The sequence below is a fragment of the Phyllopteryx taeniolatus genome, unplaced genomic scaffold (genome assembly GCF_024500385.1).
Source record: "Phyllopteryx taeniolatus isolate TA_2022b unplaced genomic scaffold, UOR_Ptae_1.2 contig_36, whole genome shotgun sequence".
Classification (NCBI taxonomy): domain Eukaryota; kingdom Metazoa; phylum Chordata; class Actinopteri; order Syngnathiformes; family Syngnathidae; genus Phyllopteryx; species Phyllopteryx taeniolatus.
Window position 1 is genome coordinate 100,218 of NW_026903294.1, and position 24,656 is coordinate 124,873.

The 24,656-nt window shown below is 46.3% G+C and overlaps 2 protein-coding genes across 12 annotated transcripts; one reads left to right on the forward strand and one right to left on the reverse strand.

Moving 5' to 3' along the window:
• Positions 1-579: 579 nt before the first annotated feature.
• Positions 580-5,363, reverse strand: LOC133473705 (gastrula zinc finger protein XlCGF57.1-like). Of its 3 annotated transcripts, none has more exons than XM_061765322.1 (2): positions 5,131-5,363; positions 580-2,462 (listed from the first exon to the last, which is right to left on the reverse strand). In XM_061765322.1, the coding sequence occupies exons 1-2, from the start codon at positions 5,147-5,149 to the stop codon at positions 865-867; spliced, it is 1,617 nt and encodes a 538-aa protein (XP_061621306.1). In that variant the 5' UTR covers positions 5,150-5,363; the 3' UTR covers positions 580-864. The 3 variants fall into 3 exon arrangements, with proteins under 3 accessions (XP_061621306.1, XP_061621305.1, XP_061621307.1); XM_061765321.1 differs by lacking the exon at positions 5,131-5,363 and adding an exon at positions 4,974-5,116; XM_061765323.1 differs by lacking the exon at positions 5,131-5,363 and adding an exon at positions 4,502-4,926.
• A 54-nt stretch (positions 5,364-5,417) lies between these two features.
• On the forward strand, positions 5,418-23,645 carry LOC133473704 (gastrula zinc finger protein XlCGF17.1-like). Of its 9 annotated transcripts, XM_061765319.1 has the most exons (5): positions 6,913-7,181; positions 8,169-8,313; positions 12,821-13,213; positions 17,030-17,195; positions 20,882-21,016. In XM_061765319.1, exons 1-5 carry the CDS (start codon positions 7,146-7,148, stop codon positions 20,889-20,891), a joined length of 750 nt encoding a protein of 249 aa, XP_061621303.1. In that variant the 5' UTR covers positions 6,913-7,145; the 3' UTR covers positions 20,892-21,016. The 9 variants fall into 9 exon arrangements, with proteins under 9 accessions (XP_061621297.1, XP_061621303.1, XP_061621304.1 ...); XM_061765320.1 differs by lacking the exons at positions 17,030-17,195; positions 20,882-21,016 and adding an exon at positions 14,640-15,876 and having other exon boundaries at positions 6,915-7,181; XM_061765317.1 differs by lacking the exons at positions 6,913-7,181; positions 8,169-8,313; positions 12,821-13,213 and adding exons at positions 14,360-14,985; positions 15,899-16,342 and having other exon boundaries at positions 20,882-23,643.
• The last annotated feature ends 1,011 nt before the right edge of the window (positions 23,646-24,656 follow it).

The following is a 24,656-nucleotide window of genomic DNA, read 5'->3' on the forward strand; positions in this document are numbered from 1 at the left end:
GTGCAACGACCGTTGTGCAAAGGGCGCCGAGACTTCAGGCGAGGAGTGCGATCATCTGGGACAATGTCGATTGTGCAAATGTTGCAGATACTCCCCAGTCAGTGTGCAAGTGGTGCAGATGCTACTCTGGCGTGAGTGGCCGGTATTGGTCGAAAAATGATGAGTCAGCAAATATTTTTCCAAAAATGTGAAATAATTGTATATCATTTATTGATACAAATATGATATTATATAATGATGTAAACACGAAAGAAGCCGAAATATCAAATATTGTAATCTTTGGTTTCTCTGTGCTGCCATCTTGTGGGCAAAAAATTGAAGAGGTTTCATTTTATTATTGGTAAAAAAAAATTGCAGGTGAAGTCTGCAAGCTCGTGGCGCGATGATGTCAATTATGAAATTACAGGAGACTTGTACTTCAAGTACAAGGACATACAGTGGGTACGCAAAGTATTCAGACCCCCTCACCTTTTTCACTTTTTGTATATTGCGGCCATTTGCTAAAATCATTTCAGTTCATTCCCCCCCCCCCCCCCCCTCTGTAATATACACACAGCACCCCATATTGACAGAAAACAAACTTCATTGTTGAAATTTTTGCAGATTTATTCAAAAAGAAAAACTGAAATATCACACAGCCGTAATTATTCAGACCCTTTGCTTCAGTATCTAGTCGAAGCCCCCTTTTGAGCTAATACGGCCGTTTTTGGGGATCCTCTGCCACTCAGTCCACTACAATACATTAAGTTACAAAATATGTCCATTTACGTTGTAATTTGACAAATCAGATATACAAGTTGTTGATATGCATTTTAGATTGAGATTTGACTTGATTGACAAGTTTTGGCATGAATGCTATAACTCTCAACACTTGTCCACAGGAGAAGTCGGTGCACAGAATACAATCATCCTTGGTGCGTGAACGGATGAAGCCTGCTGAGACGAGAGGCGAGTCCTACATCGATCGCTGCTATTCTCACCAACACACTTGTGATTCTGAGACGGATACTTGTGAGAGAATCTTTGGCCACAAGCAGAGCAGGAAAATGGTTTCTCTCCAGTGTGGGTTCTTGTGTGTTTTGTCAAGTTTCCCTTCTGAGAGAATCTTTGACCACAAACGGAGCAGACAAAAGGTTTCTCTCCAGTGTGGGTTCTTGTGTGACTTTTTAAGGTTCCCTTCGCAGAGAATCTTTGACCACAAACTGAGCAGGAAAAAGGTTTCTCTCCAGTGTGCGTCCTTGTGTGCTTTTTAAAGTTTCCCTTCTGAGAGAACCTTTGACCACAAACTGCCCAAGCAAAGGGTTTTTCCCCAACGTGCGTTTGTAGGTGTATTGTTAAAGTTCCCTTATTAAGGAATCTTTGACCACAAACGAAGCAGGATAAAGGTTTCTCACCAGTGTGTATCCTTGTGTGACGGTTTAAAGCTCGCTTTGCTAAGAATCTCTGACCGCAAACCGAGCAGGCAAAAGGTTTCGCTCCAGTGTGGGTGGTTGTATGTTTTGTCAAGGTTTCTTTTACAGAGAAACTTTGACCACACACTGAGGAGGCAAAAGGTTTCTCTCTAGCATGGGTTTTTGTGTGTTTTGTCAAACTTCTTTTGACAGAGAATGTTTGACCGCAAACTGTGCAGGCAAAAGGTTTCTCACCAGTGTGCGTTCTTGTGTGAATTTTTAAGGTTCCCTTCACAGAGAATCTTTGACCGCAAACCGAGCAAGAGAAAGGTTTCTCCCCAGTGTGCGTTCTTGTGTGAACTTTTAAGGTTCCCTTCACAGAGAAACGTTGACCACACACTGAGCAGGAAAAAGGTTTCTCTCCTGTGTGCGTTTTTGAGTGCGTTGTCAAAGCTCCCTTTCGAGAGAATCTTTTCCCACAATCGGCACAGCAAAAAGGTTTCTCTCCCGTGTGAATTCTCGCGTGTCTTGCCAAGTGCTCCTTAGCGCAGAATCTTTTACCACAATCGGAGCAGGCATAATCCTTCTTCCCGGTGTGTATTTTCACGTGTCGTTTCAAATTCGACTTGCAAGGAAACGTTTTCGCGCACTGATAACATTTCCAGCATTTGTTGTCAGTGTGACTTGTCTTATGAGCTTCTGACTCTTCATCATCATCATAGTCAGAAGAGTGTGACGTCATGTCGTCACCATCTGACAGTGGAGCTAAGAGGCCGTCTGCCTGTGATCCTCCACAGTGGTCTTCCCCATCGCCTTCGGTTGTCATGTGTTGACTTGAGCTGCTGCTTGGAGGCTCCGCCCCTCTGCTCTCCTCACTTTGACCTTCATCTTCGCTCTTCAACGGGACACCCGTCAAAGGAACCCTGATGACTTCCTCGTGCTCTTCCTCTTTACTGCGTAGGAAGTCTTCCTCCTCCTCTTTTGTGGGATGAAGCTCTCTATCCTCCTCTTCCTCTTTAATGTGAGGGTTCTCTGGCTCCTGCTGCTCCGGACGAAGATTTTCACTCACGCCTGTGAGACACAAAAAGACAAAACACAATTGGTTCAAATCTCATTTGTTTACAATAGTTACAACTTAAGGTGGCTGCGGATCAGTTGGTAGAGCGTGTCATCCAGTAGCCCAAGGGTACTACGTCGTTGACTTTCCCTGACGTGCCTACGTTGGGCGCACTGGTCCGCGGCGGGACCACGGAGCTGCCCAGTTGAGAGAGTTGAGAGGACCTATGGAGTCTAGATGCTCCATATTTCACTAACGAGTTGATTGTATGTATTTTTTGCTCGAGAAAATTCAACTGGCACACATTTCCAATGTCATCGATGCGTTTTGGGGCAATTGTTAAATACACACGAAACCAAAATTGTTCGTATCCCTTGTTAAGGAAAGAAAAACCCACAGCGGTCACAAAAAACTGAAGTCTGAGAAAAGCAATAATGCACAAAAAAATATTTTTAAAAAATCAATGGAAATTGACCAATGGAAATTAGATATTGCGGTTCAACATAATTATTATTATTATTTTATAAAAATTCATAAAACAGGCCACAACAAAAATGATTGTACCCCTAGAAAAGATTGAAAATAATTTGACCGTGGAGACATGTTCAAACAAGGTGTGCCCTCACCTGTGATTATCATCACAGGTGTCCTTAACCTTGTAATCAGTCAGTAGGCCTATTTAATTGGTGACAAGTAATCAATGCGCTGTTTGGTGACACGGTGTGTCATCCACCAAACATGGACCAGAGGAAGCGGAGGAGACAGTTGGAGATCGGAAAGAAAATTATTGACAAACACGTCAAAAGTAAAGGCCAAAAGGCGATCTCCAGGCAGCTCGATGTTCCTGTGATTACAGCCGCAGAGGCGGCCGGGTACTACATCTGCCTCACGGTTCCGGGGACCGGCGTTCAAATCCCGGCCTCGTCTGCGTGTTCGCCCTGTGCCTACGTGGGTTTTCTCCGGGTAATCCAGTTTCCTCCCACATCACGAAAACATGCATCCACTGACTGTGACGACTTCGACAAGAGGTTATTTTAAATATTGTAAAATCTTTCACCCACGGTTGCAATGTATCATTTTTTCCAAATGAAATGAAAACAGCTCATCTCATTCAAATGTATAAAAGTTGGAGCAACCACTGTTTTAAAAAGTTCTCTGTTGCCTGAAATTCTCGAAAAAAAAGTTTTCAACTCTCGATTTTTTTGGGGACAAAAATGACATTGAAAACATGAAATCCTAAATAAAAGCCGAAATGGTTTGAGAAACAATAGAACGACCTCAATGGCACTTTTGGAAGCAACTGAAGAAATCACTAACACACGAGATCAGAAGAAAATATGTCATATTTGTATTGATCTTAAAGCAATTTAGACCGCCAAAGAGTGACTCTCTAACATGGACTTCGTATCAAAGTTCCAACAAAAACCACCTCGGTTTTGTCAATCGAGTGTCTAGAAAAGGCCCCTCTGACAGCTACTTCTGTTTGACCCGGTTTTGTATCTGCTTTGGCCATATTCGGCTAAGACCGCCCCCTTGTCCTCCAATGGGTGGCTTTTACTGTTTGAATTCATATTTCACACATTCACGCATACCGCCACCACCGTTGCTAAAAGCACAACTACAAAATATTGCTCCAATCTGCGCAATACCCGAGTGTAAATAATTGCACGACTAGTGGCGAGCCGCAGCCACGCTGTTCGCATCTCACACCCACGATTGCCAACGTCACACGCCATTCTACCGAGCCCCGCCTCTTAAAGGCACACGCACGTACACAAACATTTCAATATGGCTCATTTGTAGCCGTTTTTCCCCCAGAGGATTTGTATTGATAGCGTTGAAATGTTGAAATATGCTTCAAGCTTGTGTGTTTCACTTTCTTCCACAGTTTGCCTCTCAATATCTGAGACTTTCTAAGTCAATCGATGACAAAGATCCGCTTTTCAGCTCTGCGGAAATGAGAGTTGCGAGCCGCAAAGTAGACCAGACATTATCGAATGGTAAGAATGCTAAGCTAAATGTCGAGCCGCGCGGGAATAGCGTTCAAACCTACCGCGTCTCTTTGGTAGCTGCTAGCAACCTAAGCTAAGCTAAGCTAAGCTAAGCTAGGTCGAGAAGCTTCAACGCGCACAGAGACGACTTCAACCGGACGCGAAGATGGCGCGAATGATCTTTTCGTGCCGTAAAGTAGTCGCGGACGTCCTGTGGGAGATCTTTCGAGCGATCATGCTTTACGGCAGCAAATATTTCAAGCAACAGCCCACCGACTCTCCGCCTGAGAAAAAGAGGACCGCCGAATTACTCCGCCTCCCTCCTCTGCTTTGGTCGTTGTTCGGTCCATGTGTCTCTCCGCTGAATATGATCTCCCGGTCTATCGTACGTCATCTAATTGGTCATCACCAAATTGGTCATCGGCAAATTGCCGATCATACGTCAATCTTGTTCCAAGGTCATATTCAGCAACATCAGGGACCGTCGACATTGCAATCATGAGACAATGTTTATTGACAAATTGATATCAAAACCTTTCTGGCAGCTCAGATCAATTCTCAGCATCGATGTCCTCTTGCAAAGCCACGCAGGCACGGGGCCGGGGATTGAACCCGGGTCCTCAGAACTGGGAGGCTGAAGCTCGAACATACCATACCTTTAATTAGACCATACCCGGTCTACATACCATACCTTTAATTGCAGTGTCCATGCCTTCTATGGAAACATCGACTTCCGCAAGATGGCCGCCAGTCGGCACGTTGGTGAGCCGAGCTGCTACAGCGCGCTATCGTGTATCTAGTGTTCTTGTCTATGTTTCGTCCGGAAGAACGAATCTTTTTTTTTTTTTAGTGCACGAACTGAAGCGACTCAGTTGATGACATGATTGGTTCTTTTCGCTCGGCCGCCGTGAGGGGAGCGGAAACGGAACTGTTGAAGCGTTCTGTCACTCACTTCTGAATCTTCGGCGAGTGACCAATGAGCAGCCAGCGTGCAGGCGGGGGAGGGACTTCAGTGAACTGAGTGACCCGTTCGTGGAACTTCGCGGGGATAGCTTTCACTAGCGGCTTCAAGCTAACGGTCAGTCAAGCACACATATTGAAAATAAATGGAAATTAATAATAAATGAATACACCTACACATACATATCATTCCCTCGGTGTCTCTAATGCGGTTATTTTTCAATTTTCATCATAATCATAATACATGAAACTTCTATAGCGCTTCTCAAGACACTCGGACTTTTTCTACTAGTCAGATAACAATAACAGTAAGGTGAGTGAGCAGAAAGGGATAAGTCCCAGCGGGGGACCTGTGACGCTCTTGAGGCGGTCCGGCACGAGACGTTCAAAGGACTTCATGACCGCGGATGTCAAGGCCGCAGGCCTGTAGTCATTCAGACCCGAGAGTGCAGGAAAGCTCGCTGAGCTCGCTGCACGCATGTTCACGAGTCACAACCGAGGACCAAAATCGCGGCCCGAGTTTCGCCTGCCGGCTGTTCGATCCTCTGTTGCGCGGTTCTTTTCTTCCGGTCGAGGTGATTCTTCAATGATTAGGCCCGCTGAAAAGTTGAACAATGTATTCGAAAACAGAGAGTCAAACCATAAAGTTGGTGACGGCTCAGCGCTGGGCTTTTTTTTTGACTTGAGTTCATTGTCGCATTTCTGCGGGGCCAATTATATATTACTCGTGTATACCACTCATGCCAGAGGAGCATCTGCTCCACTTGCACACCGATTGAGGAGTATCTGCAACATTTGCACAATCGACATTGTCCCAGATTATCGCACTCCTCGCTTGAAGTCTCGGCACCCTTTGCACAACGGTCGTTGCACCGGACTATTGCGATATTAGTCATTCGAACTGCTCTAAGTGCTCCAGGACTCTGCATCTTTTTGCACAATTGTCCAAAAAAATAAAAATAATAATAATTTACCGGCATTACCAGATAACTAGCAACCCTTTACTGCTCAGTGACTGTTTTTTGTTGTCAATGTCTTTATGTCTCAAAAGTGTCTGTTGTCGTACTAGAGCGGCTCCAACTACCGGAGACAAATTCCTTGTGTGTTTTGGGGATATACTTGGTAAATAAAGAGGATTCAAAAGCGTCCGGACCAAATTTTTCCGCTTGCTTTGTGGCCAAAGCTGCTTCCTGTTGTGACGTCATGCTGTCTCGGACCAATCCGAGCTCGCCTCGGTGTCTGGGTGCGTTCGGAAACTCAGTCCGACGTTCCCACGGCGCCCCGAGATCGCGGTACTCACAGGGACAGAGCGTGCTTCATTTTCTCTAACTGTACTTACGAACGCGTTGGCTATTGGCAGGGATACGTCAGTACATCCGCCATATTGGATGTGTCCGTTCTGCTCGTATCGAACGACACGCTCCAACAAGAGCTCCGAGTTCCCGAAGGTTCCGGGGTGAAGAGAGCGCGCCCGGAGTGAATTTCCCAGCGCACCCTATGTTGATATGCTGCGCGACAAAGTGTGACGCAACTGTATGTTTAGAAGGAGACGTGGCTGTGTATCTGTCATGGACGCACTGCGTCGAGGTTTCAATCCGTACACAACTAATTCGAGAATAATTAATTAGTGGGGAAAATTCGATGACTCAAAAGAAAAAAAAAAGGCACGAAAGTAGATCTGTAGCGGAAGTTGCTGTCCGGAGGCGAGGATCGTTTACGTTTGCATGACGACACTCATATCGATAGATGGAAGATAGGGAGATACGACACGCCCATTTTGAGGTCTGTACCGTCGGTGACGCTAAACTCGGGAGGTCAAAGTCATTACATGGCACACATTGTGTCATTGTGCGGCATTCGGTTGCGTAAAACGAAAACGACAAGGGAACTGGGAATCCCGAGCACGTGTAAAAGTTATTTTTCTTTTTTTCAAATGTTGTGTATTGATAGCATAAGATTTGGCGTTGAAAACAAAACCAAATAAAAAATCAACGAATATCGTGAATATCGGCTAAGAAATACATTTCGACTTAATTTCAGTGTCATGCATTGCCTTCTATGGGAGCGACGACCTTCCCAACATGGCCGGCGGTAGGCACGTTTGCCAGCTAGGCTGCGACAGGGCGCTCGCGTATCGCGAGTGTTCAAATCTATGGACGACACTCGTGTCGACCGTAACCACATGCGCTCCCAGGCGCTGCACTCAAAAAAAGTCCCCAATTTGTGCCAAACGTGCTGAATCTTCGTCGCAGTGAGTCAATCGCTACTTTACCGCACTCAGACTTCATTAGTTGAGTCTTTGTGTGGAGTTGAAGTCGTCCGGTTGCGCGTTGAAGCCTCTCGGCCCTGTTTAGCTTAGCATGCTAAACAAAGAAACGCATTTTTTGGTTTTGGGTGATCAAGATCAAGTTTGAGCGTCAAGTGCTCTTTTCCCGCCACCTACAGTAAACCGTGTGGACCAGAATATCTAATATTTACTCTTAAATAGAAAACAACAACTACATTCATGTGTTTGTCTGAGATACTTATTTTGTTTGAATGTTTAAAATGTATAAACCCTCATTTGTCTGTCTTCTTTGGGTCTCCTATTTCTTCCAATGCATAATGACATGTTCGTGTTGACTTTGGTGCTTTGCCATTTTGAGCCTTTCAGCCCTTTTTGTCTTGTGCGCCCCCTGAACGTTTTTGTCATACCGTGACCTTGAGTAACCTTGGTAGAAATGTTTGACATCTGATTTACACTTGCTTTTTATCATCCCTCTAATTCAGAGCGGAAAGTTTTGTGGCGGTTGTGTGAAAATGTGCGCGAGAAGGACGGCACAGTACGAGGAGGAACTTGGTGGACCAAAAGCAAAAAAGCAACTTCTGGACGCCGTTGTCAATCTGCAGCCTCCAACTGTTCAACGCAGAGCAGGTCGGTTTGCGGGACTGGGAAAAGTCCGCGGAATTCTGCGTGTTTTCCTCGTGGAGAAATCCTATATGTAAATGGTGTCATTTTGCAAAATCAATTCTGGGGACGTCTGTAATTGTGAGCGTCATATTTACAGCATTGAAGACCGCATTGCAACAAGCGAGGTGCGAATCGGACGGCATTTTGATTTTATCGGCGCTATCTTTGTACACATTTCAATTCCATTTTTTTGACATTAATAAGTTGACGGTGTCGTCGTCGATTAGGACAACGGGATCAAGAACTCGTGGAATTGAGATTAAAGGTCAGAAATGAATATATATCGAAAGGTTCAACAACCTGGGAAGGCATACGGAATCTTGTGTCATCCGGCTGGGAAGTATGGATGAAAAAATATAATTGCCTGAATGCCAAGACACGAGAAAACTTGTGTTTTGGAACAAATGGGCAGATGAAGGTAGAAGCCTGCAGATGACGATAGATGTGATTTACAGCGGCTGCGGAAAGTTTTCAGACCCCCCTTAAATTTGTCCCTGTTTGTTATATTGCAGCCATTTGTTAAAATCAAAATCAAAACCAATTAATGTACACACTACAGTACCCCCCCCCCCCCCCCCCGTATTGACAGAAAAAAATGGAATCGTTGAAACTTTTGCAGATTTATTGAAAAAGAAAAACTGAAATATCACACAGCCACAAGTATTCAGACCCTTTGCTGTGACGCTCGTATATAGAACTCGGGTGCTGTCCGTTTCTTCTGATCATCCTGCAGATGGTTCTACACCTTCATTAGAGTCCAGCTGTGTTTGATTATACTGATGGGACTTAATTACACCTGTCTATAGAAAACTTTACAGCTCACAGTGCCTGTCAGAGCAAATGAGAATCATGAGGTCCAAGGAACTGCCTGAAGAGCTCAGCGACAGAATTGTGGCAAGGCGCAGATCTGGCCAAGGTTACAAAAAAAGTCTGCTGCACTTAAGGTTCCTAAGAGCACAGTGGCCTCCTTAATCCTTCAATGGAAGACGTTTGGGACGACCAGAACCCTTCCTCGAGCTGGCCGTCCGGCCACACTGAGGAATCGGGGGAGAAGAGCCACGGTGAGAGATGTAAAGAAGAACGCAAAGATCACTGTGGCTGAGCTCCAGAGCTGCAGTCGGGAGACGGGAGAAAGCTCTAGAACGTCAACCATCACTGCAGCGATGCACCAGTCGGGGCTTTATGGCAGAGTGGCCCGACGGAGGCCTCTCCTCAGTGCAAGACACGTGCAAGACACACCTGAAGGACTCCAAGATGGTGAGAAATAAGATTCTCCGGTCTGATGAGACCAAGATAGAACTTTTTGCCCTTCATTGTAAACGGTATGTGTGGAGAAAAGCAGGCACTGCTCATCACCTGTCCAATACAGTCCCAACAGTGACGCATGGCGGTGGCAGCGTCATGCTGTGGGGGTGTTGTTCAGCTGCAGGGACGGGACGACCGGTTGCAATCGAAGGAAAGATGAATGCGGCCAACTACAGGGAAATCCTGGACGAAAACCTTCCCCAAAGTGCTTCAGGACCTCAGACTGGGCCGAAGGTTCACCTTGCAACAAGACAATGACCCTAAGCACACAGCTCAAATCATGAAGGAGTGGCTCCAGAACAACTCCGTGACTGTTCTTGAATGGCCCAGCCTTGACTTAAACCCAACTGAGCATCTCTGGAACGACCTGAAAATGGCTGTCCACCAATGTTCCTCATCCAAGCTGACAGAACTGGAGAGGATCTGCAAGGAGGAATGGCAGAGTTCCGTATTTTCACGACCATAAGGCGCACCGTATTATTGGGCGCAGGCATGCTAAAACATACGCTAGCTTAAAACATACGGTAGCATGCATGCACGCGAAAACAATGTTTTTAAAAAGGCAGCGGGAGCAAAACCGAGTTCGGTTGTACTTTAGTGAAGTATTTAACAATGTACTCACGTTATTTTGGGATCAATCCTCATCCACAAATCCATCAAAGTCCTCATCTTCTGTGTCCGAAATGAACAGCCGGCCAAGTTCTCCATCAAACACGCCGGGTTCCGGTCAGTCTCGTTGCCGTGCGAAAGCTCCAACAAGCATCCGCAACCCATTCACAAATCGCGGCGTAACTCGCCCGGCGCTGCCTCCGAGTCTTAGCAAAGCGGTGTTCGCCATCTGCCATCCATGGCTCCCACGCCGCTCGCAACTTCACTTTGTTTCCACCGATGCCCAGCGGTTCGTCAATGTTCGTCATGATGGCAAGCCCCGAGTTATTGCCCTCAGTCGAACGGTGACTGTAGAGACGCCTCGCCCGGCTGTTCTTTGCTCACGAATCCATTGCTCGAGTTGGTCTTCCAGCTCGGGCCACCTCGCCTCGTCTCCGCGGAAACTCAGCTTCGTCTCCTTGACTTTGCCGAAGCTCGTTTTCCTGCTTCCTCCGCTTGCGAACCGCGCATTCGTTGATCTTGAATTCTCTCGCGGCTGCTCGATTCCCACGTTCCTCCGCGTAACCGATAGCTTGCAGTTTACGCTGTGCTTCGTAAAGTAATGTCCCTTCGATTTGTCAACGTATTATAGCATCAGTGAAGTTCACGGCAACCCAGCATGCCTCACGGCTCAGGTTGTGAGTAGCCCCCCTTTTATTACTCGTTTCATTGTGTACAGTGTCATGTCTGAAGTGTCGAGTGGGGGCCGTTGAGGCCGGGGCCTGTGGATTGGTCATCGAGCGTGAGTTGGAGCTCATAGCAGCTCCTGGATGAATGAGTATTTGTTTGTTGACTGTCATCAGTTAAAGTATGCGGTTTTTGTTGGTGGGTGATATCGCGGCTACTGAGAGTATTCAGACCCCCTTAAATTTGTCACTCTTTTTTTATATTGCAACCATTTGCTAAAACCTTCCTGAAGATCCTCTCCAGTTCTGACACGTTGGATGGTGAACATTTTCAGGTCTCTCCAGAGATGCTCAGTTGGGTTTAAGTCAGGGCTCTGGCCGGGCCATTCAAGAACAGTCACGGAGTTGTTCTGAAGCCACTCCTTCATGATTTGAGCTGTGTGCTTAGGGTCATTGTCTTGTTGGAAGGTGAACCTTCGGCCCGGTCTGAGGTCCTGAGCAATCTGGAGAAGGTTTTCGTGTGTGTACATTTAATGAGGAATAAAATGAACCTAAATGAAAATGAACCTACAATGCAGTGCTAACTTCCTCTGCAGTGGATGTCGTACGACTTGCACAACCTGTTTGTCTACAGAGGCCAAACACATTGTGTGCCAACCATTCATTTGAGCTCACATCACATGAAATAATCATTTTTATTTTATTTTTTTGGTATTATTTGGCCTATATTTTCGGACATCTGAGTCATGTTGTCAATATTTCATTCCCAATGGATATTTGTCTTTGTACAATTTTAGGAAAACAATAGCGCCTGTAATTTCAGTTGCATTCAGTGGTAATCTCGTGTATGTTTTCCTCAATCTTTTGAATCTATTTCGCCAGATGCCGCGATCAGGAGAAGAAAATATGTGGCATATCACCCAGTTTTGCCCAAAATGTTGGAATCGATCCGACCATTTTACTGTAAATGTTCTTCAGGTTGAATCTCTGCGAGAAACCACAAAATAATTTCACTGTTCGTTGACTTTGAAATCTACTCGAGTAACTCGTTTGAAATGTTACTCAACTTGATATTTCTTCTAACGTGTCATTCTTTTAATCAAATTGCCATTAGATTATTGTATATTTAAATAGTGATAGATTGTCAAGACATGGTATTGAATAAACTGAAATAAAAGGGAAGAAGTTGGCAATATTTTATCACTTGAAATTATTCAGAGGGGCTGATTGAAAGCGAGTTAAGCAAAGCAAAATAAAGGCAAATACATGAAAATCAAGCTGTACAATGTGATATCCATCCATCCATTTTCTGAGCCGCTTCTCCTCACAAGGGTCGCGGGAGTGCCGGAGCCGATCCCAGCTGTCATCGGGCAGGAGGCGGGGTACACCCTGAACTGGTTGCCAGCCAATCCCAGGGCACATGCAAACAAACAAACAACCATTCGCACTCACATTCACACCTAGCGGCAATTAAGTGTCTTCAATGAACCTAGCATGCATGTTTTTGGGATGTGGGAGGAAACCGGAGTGCCCGGAGAAAACCCACACAGCCACGGGGGGAACATGCAAACTCCACACAGGCGGGGCCGGGGATTGAACCCCGGTCCTCAGAACTGTGAGGCAGACGTCCACCGTGCCGCCCAATGTGATTCCATAATAGCACGTTGAATACAGGGTTCATAACAAGCTAAAAACAGGTTCAGCGATCATGTACAGTATCCCTCGCAAAAGTTTTCAACGGCGATGTTGGGATGAATGCGGTGAGGCTTTGCAAAATTATTTTTACTCTATATTTATTTTACTTTAATATAAACCAGAATACACAACATTAAAGTCACAACACGAGAGCAGATTTACCAAACGATCTGTGTTTGTCTTTTTGTGTCTTGTAGACGTCACTGTAGAGCTTAGTCCTGAGCGGCAGGAGCCAGAGCCCCCTCGCATTAAAGAGGAAGTGGAGGACGAAGAGGTCCACCACATCAAAGAGGAAGAGGAGCCCATTTTGATTAAAAAAGAAGAGGAAGAAGCATTCCCCCACATCAAACAGGAAGAGGAGGAGTTTCCATCGACTGGTGTCCCTTTGAAGAGTGAAGAAGGTCAAAGTGAGGAGAGCAGAGGGGCGGAGCCTCCAAGCAGCAGCTCAAATCAACACATGACAACAGAAGGTGACGGAGAAGACCACTGCGGAGGATCACAAGCAGACGGACTCTTAGCGCCACGATCAGATAGTGACGACGTGACGTCACACTCTCCTCACGCTGATGATGGCGATAAACAGTCTGAAGGTGATCTGACATGTCACACTGACAACAAACGTTGGAAATGTTCTCAGTGTGGGAAAACATTTGCTAGTAAGACGAGTTTGAAACAACACATGAGAACACACACTGGTGAGAAACCTTTTTCCTGCTCAGATTGTGGTAAAAGATTCTCTGAAAAGGGGAACTTTAAAAAACACACAAGAACACACACTGGCGAGAAACCTTTTGTCTGCTTAGATTGTGGCCAAAGATTCTCTGTGAAGGGAAGCTTAAAAATCCACACAAGAACGCACACTGGTGAGAAAGCTTTTTACTGCTCAGATTGCGGCCAAAGATTCTCTCAGAAGGAACACTTAAAAAGACACACAAGAACCCACACTGGTGAGAAACCTTTTTCCTGCTCCGATTGCGGTCAAAGATTCTCTGACAAAGGAATTTTAAAAATCCACACAAGAACCCACACTGGTGAGAAACCTTTTTCCTGCTCAGATTGTGGTCAGAGATTCTCTGTGAAGGGAAGCTTAAAAAGACACACAAGAACACACACTGCTGAGAAACCTTTTGCCTGCTCAGTTTGTGGTCAGAGATTCTCTGTCAAGGCAACCTTGACAAGACACACAAGAAGACACACTGGAGAGAAACCTTTTGCCTGCTCAGTTTGTGGGCAAAGATTCTCTGACAAGGTAACCTTGACGAGACACACAAAAACACACACTGCTGAGAAACCTTTTGCCTGCTCAGTTTGTGGTCAGAGATTCTCTGACAAGGGAATTTTGACAGTACACACAAGGACACACACTGGCGAGAAACCTTTTTCCTGCACAGTTTGTGGTCAAAGGTTTTCTGCGAAGCGAAACTTAAAAATACACACAAGAACCCACACTGGTGAGAAACCTTTTTCCTGCACAGTTTGTGGTCAAAGATTCTCTGTGAAGGGAAACTTAAAAATACACACAAGAACGCACACTGGAGAGAAACCTTTTTCCTGCTCAGTTTGTGGCCAAAGATTCTCGAAGAAGGAAAACTTAAAAAGACACACAAGAGCCCACACTGGTGAGAAACCTTTTTCCTGCTCGGTTTGTGGCCAAAGATTCTCCTTCAAGTATCTGGCTAAGAGACACAAGTGTGCTGGTGAAAACAGCAGTGATCACGAAGCTTTTTCCTAATGAAAGTGTAAATGTTTCATTTGAAAAGTCCTTACTATGTTACTGACAAAAACAAAAAAAAACTCCATTCTTGTATTCTATGTACCGGCTTTTATTGTATCCGTCTTCTTGTCCAGAGACACTGAACACAAATATAAACAGTTTTGGGGATGAGATCCTGCCCCAAGTGGAGGAGTTCAAGTATCTTGGGGTCTTGTTCACGAGTGAGGGAAGAACGGAACGGGAGAGTGAATGTCCACCAGAGCTGTTGCCCGTGAATCCAACGTTCATTTCTCTGCCATAAGCCGTTTCAGACAATTTGGCAGTACATCCACCCGGGTTCGCGACCGCAGACCACGTGTAACCACACCGGCCTAGGACCTCCTCATCCAGCACGTTCGCCTCCAAGATCGTCTTGAGACCAGCCAAAGAATTTCTGCACAAACTGTCAGAAACCGTCTCAGGGAAGCTCGTCATCCTCATCGGGGTCTCCGCCTGACTGCGGTTGGTCATCGTAACCTGCCAATATCCGGCAACTTCGAACGGCCATTGAAGAGGAGTGGACCAACATTCCACAGGCCACAACCAACCACCTGATCAACTCGATGCCAAGGAGATGCGTTGCACTGCGTCAAGCAAATGCTGGTCCATGTACGTATCGATCACAAAGGCGTTCGTTCCGTAAGTGGCATTTTGTGACAGACGTGGATTTCGTCGGATGACCCATGACGGGGGTCTCCCGGCCGAACGCGTTGCGTCACTGAAGGTCCCGAAACTGCAGCTGATTTGAGATGTCTGCATAAATTCGGGTGACGATTGTTGACAGTTTTCGGATATTAAGCCGCTTTTATTGGGTTCATGCCCACTCCTGCAAGGATGTGGCACTCGCCTGCCGTGTTTGTATAATTTGAATGATGGCACCCTCATAAATTTGCTCCCCCCCCTCTCTCCCTGAAAAGTTGTCATTTTGAAGGTGAGGATATCAAATATTACCACTTACGGTAATATTACACCTACGGCTGCCAGCAATAAAAGACAACTATGTTATGTTTTTTACCGTACACTAACCGCCACTCCGCCTTTACTATTATTGACTATTTTGAATATTCATTTTAGCATGAACTTAAAAGTGATTTTGACAACATGAGCCACATAAAGTCTTTAAAATCCTTCTTGAAGATTATCGAACAAGTGAATCCTCTCAACGCTTGCACCGCAATTCATAAGAATCTGAATTCATGAACATGAATGAAATAGCTAACCCTATTTCAACCACTTTAATGCGCACATCTGGTGTCGTGAGAAAAAGCCACACTCGTGTCCCTCTCCACTTTGTTTTTGATATCAAATCACAAATGTTGAAGCCATCATTGATTGACAATTTCGATGATGATGTCTTTTTTTTTTTTGAAGACGAATTCATAGGAGAGGCAAAATAGGGCTGGCCTCACCGCGGATCGATGTGAAGTTTTGGAATAAACTAACACAATGTGTTCTGTCACTTCTGGACATAATCCAAAATCAACACAGACTCTGCTTGCTTTGTGTTTCTTTTTGAATTCAGTCAGAAGAAGGAGATCACCTCCTCCTTGTCCCGAGTCTCGTGTTTTGGCTTGCCGCTCGTGGCGCCTGCAGCCTCCTCGTTGTCCTTTCTGCCGTCACGCGGCGCTGTTCTGTCCCGTCGCTTGAAATATTTCCGCCCCAAAGGATCATGGGTAATACGGGCTCCTTTCACATCTCGCGATGCAGCAGGACGGACGACCGCGCTTCAGCAACTCTTCCTGAATTTGCGACCGAATGCTGGGAATCCTCGACGCTTGACGCCCCTGATCGCGACTTTAGTGGACGAAAACGTCACTCGTGCCATCTTCGTGTCCGGTTGGAGTCGTCTCGTGCACGTGGGAGCTTCTCGGCCTAGCCTAGCTTAGCTTAGCTTAGCCTAGCTTAGCTTGCTAACAAAGAGCCGCGTTGGTGATCGACACTTCGCTAAGCAGAGATCAAGCGGGAGGTAAAATCCTGATCAGAATCGGGAATCCTTTTGTAGAATGTCTGTCATGTTTCTTACAATGCAGAATGAACACCTTCTGCTGTTTTCTTGTGGTTGACTTTGGCGCTTTGCCCTTTTAAAGGCATGTACAGTTGTGCTCCTAAGTTTACATACCCGGGCAGAATTTGTGAAAAATATATATTTTTTCTTGAAACGACTGCTGACTGAACAACAACCATCATTCGTTTCCTTATGGTTATATTTAGTTTCGTGATCATGCTTTTCTGCGTGACAGTTGAATTTGAATCCCATTCAAATAAAATGAAATGTGTTTCGCTTGGGTCCTTCCTGTTTTCTTAAAATAATTGTACACATCTTACAAATTCTGCCTGGGTAATCAAACCTATGAGCACAACTGTGAGTTCTCTCATTTCCAAAATGAAAGTAGGGCTGTGAATGTCAAAATAGGAGCAATAGAAAGTACCGTGTTCAAATAAAGTGCTGAGCTTAAGAAAAACCAAACTAACAAAATACAGATACTTCATGTTTTGATCATATGGGTAGCAGCAAAATTATGCATTATGCATGGGTATAAGGGTTTTCCGGGATTTGGAGGTCAAGTTTGGGGGTGCGCATTATACACGAGAAATTACGGTAATTGTGTCACATGTCCCATTTACACTTGATTGTCTCATCCTTTCAACGTAGAGCGGAAAGCGTTGCGATCGTCGCGTGAAAATGTGTGCGAGGAGGACAGCAGAGTGCGACGAGGCACTTTGGGGCCCGAAAGAGGAGGAGGAGGAGGAGGAGCCACAAGGTCAACTTCTGGACTCCGCGTTCAATCTGCAGCCTCCGACTGTGCCACGCAGAGCAGGTTGCATGCATTCTAAATGTACTGATATTCCTGTGGTAAATGATGGCTCCCCGTTTGATGATGCTTTTAACATAACATTTTTAAGACCCTATAATGTGTGGGTCTGCGGCAGTTGTAAAAAGTTATAAAACTTCACAAATAAGTTATTGGGAAATCCTATGCCCACTTTGAATACGAGGAAGACAGTGTCAAATACCTTGAAGCCTGATTTGCTTTGCAGGCGTTCATAAAGCAGTCCTGTTTTTGCCTGATCCAAATGCACGTTACGCTTTTTCAGGGGAGGGGGCGGGGCGTCTTTTCACCTGAAGCACCTTTGAACCTGAAAATAAAACATTGTTTTGAAATGGGATACGGAATACATACAAAGGTAGAACTATAGATGTTGTGTACTCCACTCTTTTCCGACTGAGAACCAGGGTCTCAGATTTGGAGGTGCTAATTTTCCTCCCAGCCGCTTCACACTCTGCTGCGATCTCCAGTGAGAGAAGAAGAAGAAGAAGAAGAAGAAGAATCCCCTTTTATTGTCATGAACATGGATGCACGCGCGTGTAATTTGTTCTCTGCATTGAACCCATACACGTTAGTGGAACACACTGGAGCAGGGGGCAGCTGAAGCGCCCGGGGAGCATTTCGGGGTATCAGTGTCTTGCTCAAGGACACCACAGCCGTGAGTCCGGGGATGTTGGCGGATGGTCCAGTTGGGTTCTTGAACCAGGGTCCCCCGCGGTGGCAGGCGATAATCTTAACCATTGGGCCACGGCTGTTGGAGATCATGGCTTGACGAAGCCAACAGAACCACATCTGCAAAAAGCTTCAATACTGAGGTCACCAAACCGGACCCCCGCTATGCCTCGGCTGCGCCACAGAACTCCCAAAGGGACACGGTCAAACACCTTCTCTAAGTCCACAAAACACTCCCATGCACCCTCAAGGATCCTGCCGAGGGTGTAGGGCCGGTCCACTGTTCCACGGCCAGGACGAAAACCACACTGCTCCTCCTGAATCTGAGATTCGACTTCTCGACGGACCCTCCTGTCCAGCACCCCTGAATAGACCTTACCAGGGAGGCTGAGGAGTGTGATCCTCCTGTTGTTGGACACACCCTCTGTTCCCCATTTTTTAAAAAGGGGGACCACCACCACCACCACCCCACTCTGCCAATCCAGAGGCACTGTCCCCGATGTCCACGCGATGTTGCAGAGGCGTGTCAACCAGGACAGCCCCACAACATCCAGAGCCTTTAGGAACTCCGGGCAAATCTCATCCACCCCCGGGGCCTTGCCACCGAGGAGCTTTTTAACCACCTCGGTGACCTCAACCCCAGCGACATGAGAGCCCGCTTCAGAGAACCCAGACTCTCCTGCCTCATGGGAAGGCGTGTCGGTGGAATTGAGGAGGTCTTCGAAGTATTCTCCCCGGAGAGACACAACGTCCCAAGTCAAGGTCAGCAGTGCCCCTTCCCCACTATACACAGTGTTGATGGTGTACTGCTTTACCCTCCTGAGACGCCGAATGGTGGACCACAATTTTCTTGAAGCCGTTCGGAAATTATTCTCCATGGCCACACCGAACCCCTCCCACGACCCGAGTTTTTGCCTCAGCGACCACTAAAGCTGCATTCCGCTTGGCCAGCCGGTACCCATCAAGCTGCCTCAGGAGTCCCGCAGGGCAAAAAGGGCCGATAGGACTCCTCCTCCAGCTTGACGGCATCCCTCACCGCTGGTGTCCATCGGGTTCAGGGATTTCCGCCACGACAGGCACCGACTGCCTTACCCCCACAGCTCCGGTCGGCCGCCTCGGCAATGGATGCGTGGAACATGATCCACTCGGACTCAATGTCCCCCGCCTCTGAAACTCTTTCTGACAGGGGATTCAGCCAGACGTTCCCAGCAGACCCTTACAATTTGATTGGGCCTGCCAGGTCGGACCCGCATCTTCCCCCACTATCGGAGTCAACTCACCACCAGGTGGTGATCAATTGACAACTCCACTCCTCTCCTCACCCGAGGGTTCCAAGACATGCGGCCGCAAGGCCGACGACAGGACCACAAAGTCGATCACCGAACTGTGACCTAGGGTGTCCTGGTGCCAACTGCACGTGTTCGTTATGGACAATCCGTGGTGAACACAGAAGTCCAATAACAGAACACCACTCGGGTTCTGATCGGAGGGCCGTTCCTCCCAATCACAACCCTACAGGTCTCACTGTCATTGCACACGTGAGCATTAAAGTCCCCCAGCAGAACGATGGAGTCCCCAGCGGGAGCGCTCTCCAGCACCCACTCCAAGAACTCCAAAAAGGTGTGCCGTGGTATTGAGGCAATTAGCCTGTGGCATTGCCTGGGAGTCATGGAAGCCCAGATTTCTTCTTTGTTTTTGCGTCTGGTGCCCCTCATTTTCCTCTTGATAATACCCCATCGATTCTCAATGGGGTTTAGATCCGGCGAGTTGGCTGGCCAGTCAAGCACTGTGATGGCCTGGGCATCAAACCAGGTTTTGGTGCTTCCGGTGGTATGGGCATGGGCCAGGTCCTGCTGGAAGATGAAATCTGCATCTCCATACGGAGCCTCAGCAGAAGGAATCATGAAGTCCTCTAAAACATTCTGGTTGACTGTTGCGGTGACCTTGGATTTCAGAAAGAAGTTCACCAACACCGGCACTGGACATTGCACCCCAAATCATGACTCGCAGTGGATATTTCACACTGGACCTCAAGAAGCTTTGGTTCTGTTCTTCACCAGTCTTCCTCCAAACCCTTGGACCGTGATTCCCAGATGAAAGAGACACTTTACTTTCATCGGAAAAGAGGACCTCGGACCACTGGCCAATAGTCCAGTCCTTTGTCTCCTTGGCCAAGTTGAGACGCTTCCTACGTTGGCTCAGAAGCGGCTCGACCCGAGGAACCCGACAGTTGTAGCCAATCTCCCGGATGCGTCTGAATGGCTGTGACTCCCGCCTCATTCCACTCTTTCTGGATCTCTGCTAGATTCTTGAATCTTCTCTGCTGAAGCCCACGGTCCTCTCTCTGGCTTTTTGTCTTTCCGTTGATATGCTTGAACAGCCAGCCTCCTTAGCTAGGAACCTTGGTGTATGACCCATCTTATGGAGGGTATCGATGATCGTCTTCTGGCCAATTGTCAAGTCTGAACTGAAGTCTTCCCCATCTTGAACCTACCTGAGACAAGTGAGTAATTGAATGACACCTGGGGAAACCTCTGCAGGTGCTTTGAGTTGAGTTGATGATTAGTGTGTGACACTCAGTTGAAAACATTTATGGCCTGCAAAATTTGGGCTGAATTCTTCACTGCGTTGTGATTTTTATTCTTGTTTCCTCCTGATTTTGTGGGTTTTATGAGCTGGAAACCCCAATTATGTAAAAATAAACAAACTGCTTTCTCCGCGTACTCCCCCAAAACATACTATGTGGGTTCATTGAAAAGTCGAAATTGCCCGCAGGTGTGAACGTTGGGTGCGAGTGGTTGTTTGTTTAGATGCGCCGTGCGATTGGCTGGCCCACGAGGTAACGAGCCAGCGAGCTAAGCGCTCTTCTGTTGTCCTCGTGGTCTCCTCGATGGGATCTCTGGTCGAAGGCGCGAACGTGTCAACGGGATCGAGGAGCAAGGAGGTTGTAAATATTGTAGACAAATGAGATTTGACCTGATCTGTGTTTGTCTTTTGTTTGACAGACGTCAGTGAAAATCTTCATCCTGAGCGGCAGCCGTCGGTGTCCACTCGCATCAAAGAGGAAGAGGAGGACGAAGAGGTTCAACACATTAAAGAGGAAGAGCAGGAGGAAATCATCAAGGTTCCATCGACGGGTGTCCTTTTGAAGAGCGAAGATGGAGGTCAAAGAGAAGAGAGCAAAGGGGCGGAGCCTCCAAGCAGCAGCTCAAGTCAACACATGACGACAGAAGGTGATGGAGAAGACCACTGCGGAGGATCACCGGCAGACTGTGATGATGATGAACAGTTAGAAGGTGATAAGACATGTCACACGGAGAAAAAACTCTGGAAATGTTCTCAATGTAGGAAAACTTTTGCTTCCAAGAGCTATTTCAAACAGCACATGAACATACACACAGGAGAGAGAAAATTTGCCTGCTCAGTTTGTGGTCAAAGATTCTCTCAAAAGGGAAACTTAACGATACACACGAGAACGCACACTGGTGAGAAACCTTTTGCCTGCTCAGTTTGTGGTCAAAGTTTCTCTGAGAAGGGAACCTTAAAAAGCCACACAAGAACCCACACTGGCGAGAAACCTTTTGCCTGCTCGGTTTGTGGTCAAAAATTCACTCAGAAGGGAACCTTAAAAAGTCACATAAGAACGCACACTGGTGAGAAACCTTTCGCCTGCTCAGTTTGTGGTCAACGATTTTCTGGGAAGAGCAACTTAACAATACACACAAGAACGCACACTGGTGAGAAACCTTTTGGCTGCTCAGTTTGTGGTCAACGATTCTCCGGTAAGAGCATCTTAACAATACACACAAGAACCCACACTGGCGAGAAACCTTTTTCCTGCACAGTTTGTGGTCAAAGATTCTATCAAAAGGGACACTTAACAATACACACAAGAACCCACACTGGCGAGAAACCTTTTTCCTGCTCATTTTGTGGTCAGAGATTCTCTGAAAAGGGCAAGTTAAAAATGCACACAAGGACCCACACTGGTGAGAAACCTTTTTCCTGCTCAGTTTGTGGTCAAAGATTCACTCGGAATGGACACTTAAAAACGCACACAAGAACGCACACTGGAGAGAAACCTTTTTCCTGCTCAGTTTGCGGTCAAAGATTCTCTGCTAAGGAAAGCTTAAAATTACACACAAGGACCCACACTGGTGAGAAACCTTTTTCCTGCTCGGTTTGTGGTCAAAGATTCTCTCATAAGAATCGGGTTAAGGCACACAAGTGTGCTGGGGAGAATAGCAGTGCTCAAGAAGCTTTTTTTTGATGAAACTGTAAATGAAAAGTAATTACTATGTTACTGACCCCAAAAAAAATCTCCATTCTTGTATTCTGTGTACCAGCTTTTATTGTATCTTCTTGTTTCCCATATATTTTCGAAAAGCCTCCTGCGGGCAAATGTTGAGAATTGAATTGATGCACCACAAGTGTGTCGCACGTGTGTGTATGTCTGCATACGGTGGGTACGGAAAGTATTCAGACCCCCTTTAAAATGTTCACTGTTATATTGTAGCCATTTGCTACAATCATTTCAATTCTTTTTTCCTCAATGTACACAGCACCCCATATTGACCAGAATTATTTTTTTTTTTTTTACATTTTTGCAGATTTACTAAAAAAAAGAACTGAAATATCACATGGCCATAAGTATTCAGGCCCGTAGCTCGGTATTGAGTAGAAGCCCCCTTTTCAGCTAATACAGCCATGAGTCCTTTTGGGAATGATGCAACCAGTTTTTCACACCTGGATTTGGGGATCCTCTGCCATCCCCCCTCGCAGATCCTCTCCAGTTCTGTCGGGTCGGATGGTGAACGATGGTGGACCGCTATTGACGTGAAAATGTCACCAGATGTTGGGAACAACCCAAGTCATCCATCCATACAAATAAGATCAGAAATTCACTTGTGTAAAAAGGTGAAATGACGCAGGGAGAAGGTAGTGAAAACGCCAATGGTATTTCTTTCATACTTTGCACCAAAGCCTTTGTTTGCAATGACAGCTTCCTGTATGGAGAAACTAGTCGCATGCATTGCTCTGTGGTGATTTTGGCCCATCCCTCCACACGAGCAGGCTTCAAATCGTGACGGTCCCGTGGGCTTCTTTTATGGACCTTGAGTTTCAGTTCTTTCTGTAGATTTTCGATTGTTTTTAGGGTGATGTGCAGTGCCATTTGTCCTCCAAACGTGGTGTGCACTATGGCAACCAAACAGTTCAATTATATTCTCCCAGTATTTAACTGGCTGGTCCAAATGTTGCTCAGCAGGGGTTGCCTGAAAATTTCTCAGTCATGACAATCACTCGTCACACATTTCTTGAGCTCAGCGTGTTAAGTAGGCATTACTCTTATTACAAATTCAATTAAAAAGTATATTTAAACTCAAAAACTGAAGTTCTTTGTTCGTTCCTGAATCTGTCTGTCTGAAAATGTCTTTCAAATCATGAGAAGCACAGCAGGCGAACTTGACAATCTTCCTCATAAACTGCAACTGGCCAAATAAAACGAAGTTGGCACTTACAAGCCCAATTCCAATGAAGTTGGGACGTTGTGTTAAACATAAATACAAATGATTTGCAAACCATATTCCACCTATATTGAATTGAATATACTATACAAAGACAAGTTATTTCATGTTCAAACTGATCAACTTGATTGATTTTAGAAAAGAATCATTAACTTGGAATTTGATGGCTGGAACACGTTCCCAAAAAGCTGGGACAGACGGGGTCATGTTTACCACGGTCTTACATCACCTTTTCTTTCAACAACATTCGCTAAACGTTTGGGAACTGAGGACACGAAATGTTGAAGCTTTGGCGGTGGAATTCTTTCCCATTCTTGCCTGATGTACAGCTTCAGCTGTTCAAAAGTTCATTGTCTTGCTGAAATAAGCAGGGGCGTCCGTGAAAAAGACGTTGCTTGGATGGCAGCATACGCTTCTCCAAAACCTGTATGTACCTTTCAGCGTTAATGGTGCCTTCACAGATGTGTAAGTCACCCATGCCATTGGCACTAACACAGCCCCATACCATCACAGATGCTGGCTTTTCAACTTTGCGTCCATAACAGTCCGGATGGTTCTTTTCCTCTTTGGCCCGCAGGACACGACGTCCACAATTTCCAAAAACAATTTCAAATGTGGGCGGCACGGTGGCCGACTGGTTAGAGCGTCAGCCTCACAGTTCTGAGGACCCGGGTTCAATCCCCGGCCCCGCCTGTGTGGAGTTTGCATGTTCTCCCCGTGCCTGCGTGGGTTTTCTCCGGGTACTCCGGTTTCTTCCCACATCCCAAAAACATGCATGAATTGGAGACTCTAAATTCCCCGTAGGCATGACTGTGAGTGCGAATGGTTGTTTGTTCCTATGTGCCCTGCGATTGGCTGGCAACCAGTTCAGAGTGTACCCTGCCTCCTGCCCGATGACAGCACGCCCGCGACCCTAGTGAGGAGAAGCGGCTCAGAAAATGGATGGATGGATGGAATTTCAAATGTGGACTCGTCAGACCACAGAATACTTTTCCACTTTGCGTCAGTCCATCTTAGATGGGCTCGGGCCCAGAGAAGCCGGCGGCGTTTCTGGGTGTTGTTGATGGCAAAATGGCTTTTGCTTTGCATAGTAGAGTTTTAATTTGCACTTCCGGATGTCGTGCCGGCTTTGCCGCTTCCATGCAGTGATTTCTCTAGATTCTCTGAACCTTTTGATGATGTTATGGACCGTAGATGATGAATTCCCTAAATTCCTCCCAATTGGTACGTTGAGCAACATTGTCCCTAAACTGTT

What these genes read in the sequence shown, in the direction of transcription:
- LOC133473704 (XM_061765311.1), top strand. Translation starts at nt 7,146, where the DNA reads ATGGAAGATAGGGAGATACGACACGCCCATTTTGAG. An exon ending in TACGACACGCCCATTTTGAG is followed by an intron (nt 7,182 to 8,168) that starts GTCTGTACCGTC and finishes CCTCTAATTCAG; the next exon opens with AGCGGAAAGTTTTGTGGCGG. An exon ending in AACTGTTCAACGCAGAGCAG is followed by an intron (nt 8,314 to 12,820) that starts GTCGGTTTGCGG and finishes TGTGTCTTGTAG; the next exon opens with ACGTCACTGTAGAGCTTAGT.
- LOC133473705 (XM_061765321.1), bottom strand. Translation starts at nt 5,088, where the DNA reads ATGTTCGAGCTTCAGCCTCCCAGTTCTGAGGACCCGGGTTCAATCCCC. An exon ending in TGATCTGAGCTGCCAGAAAG is followed by an intron (nt 2,463 to 4,973) that starts GTTTTGATATCA and finishes TGTGTCTCACAG; the next exon opens with GCGTGAGTGAAAATCTTCGT.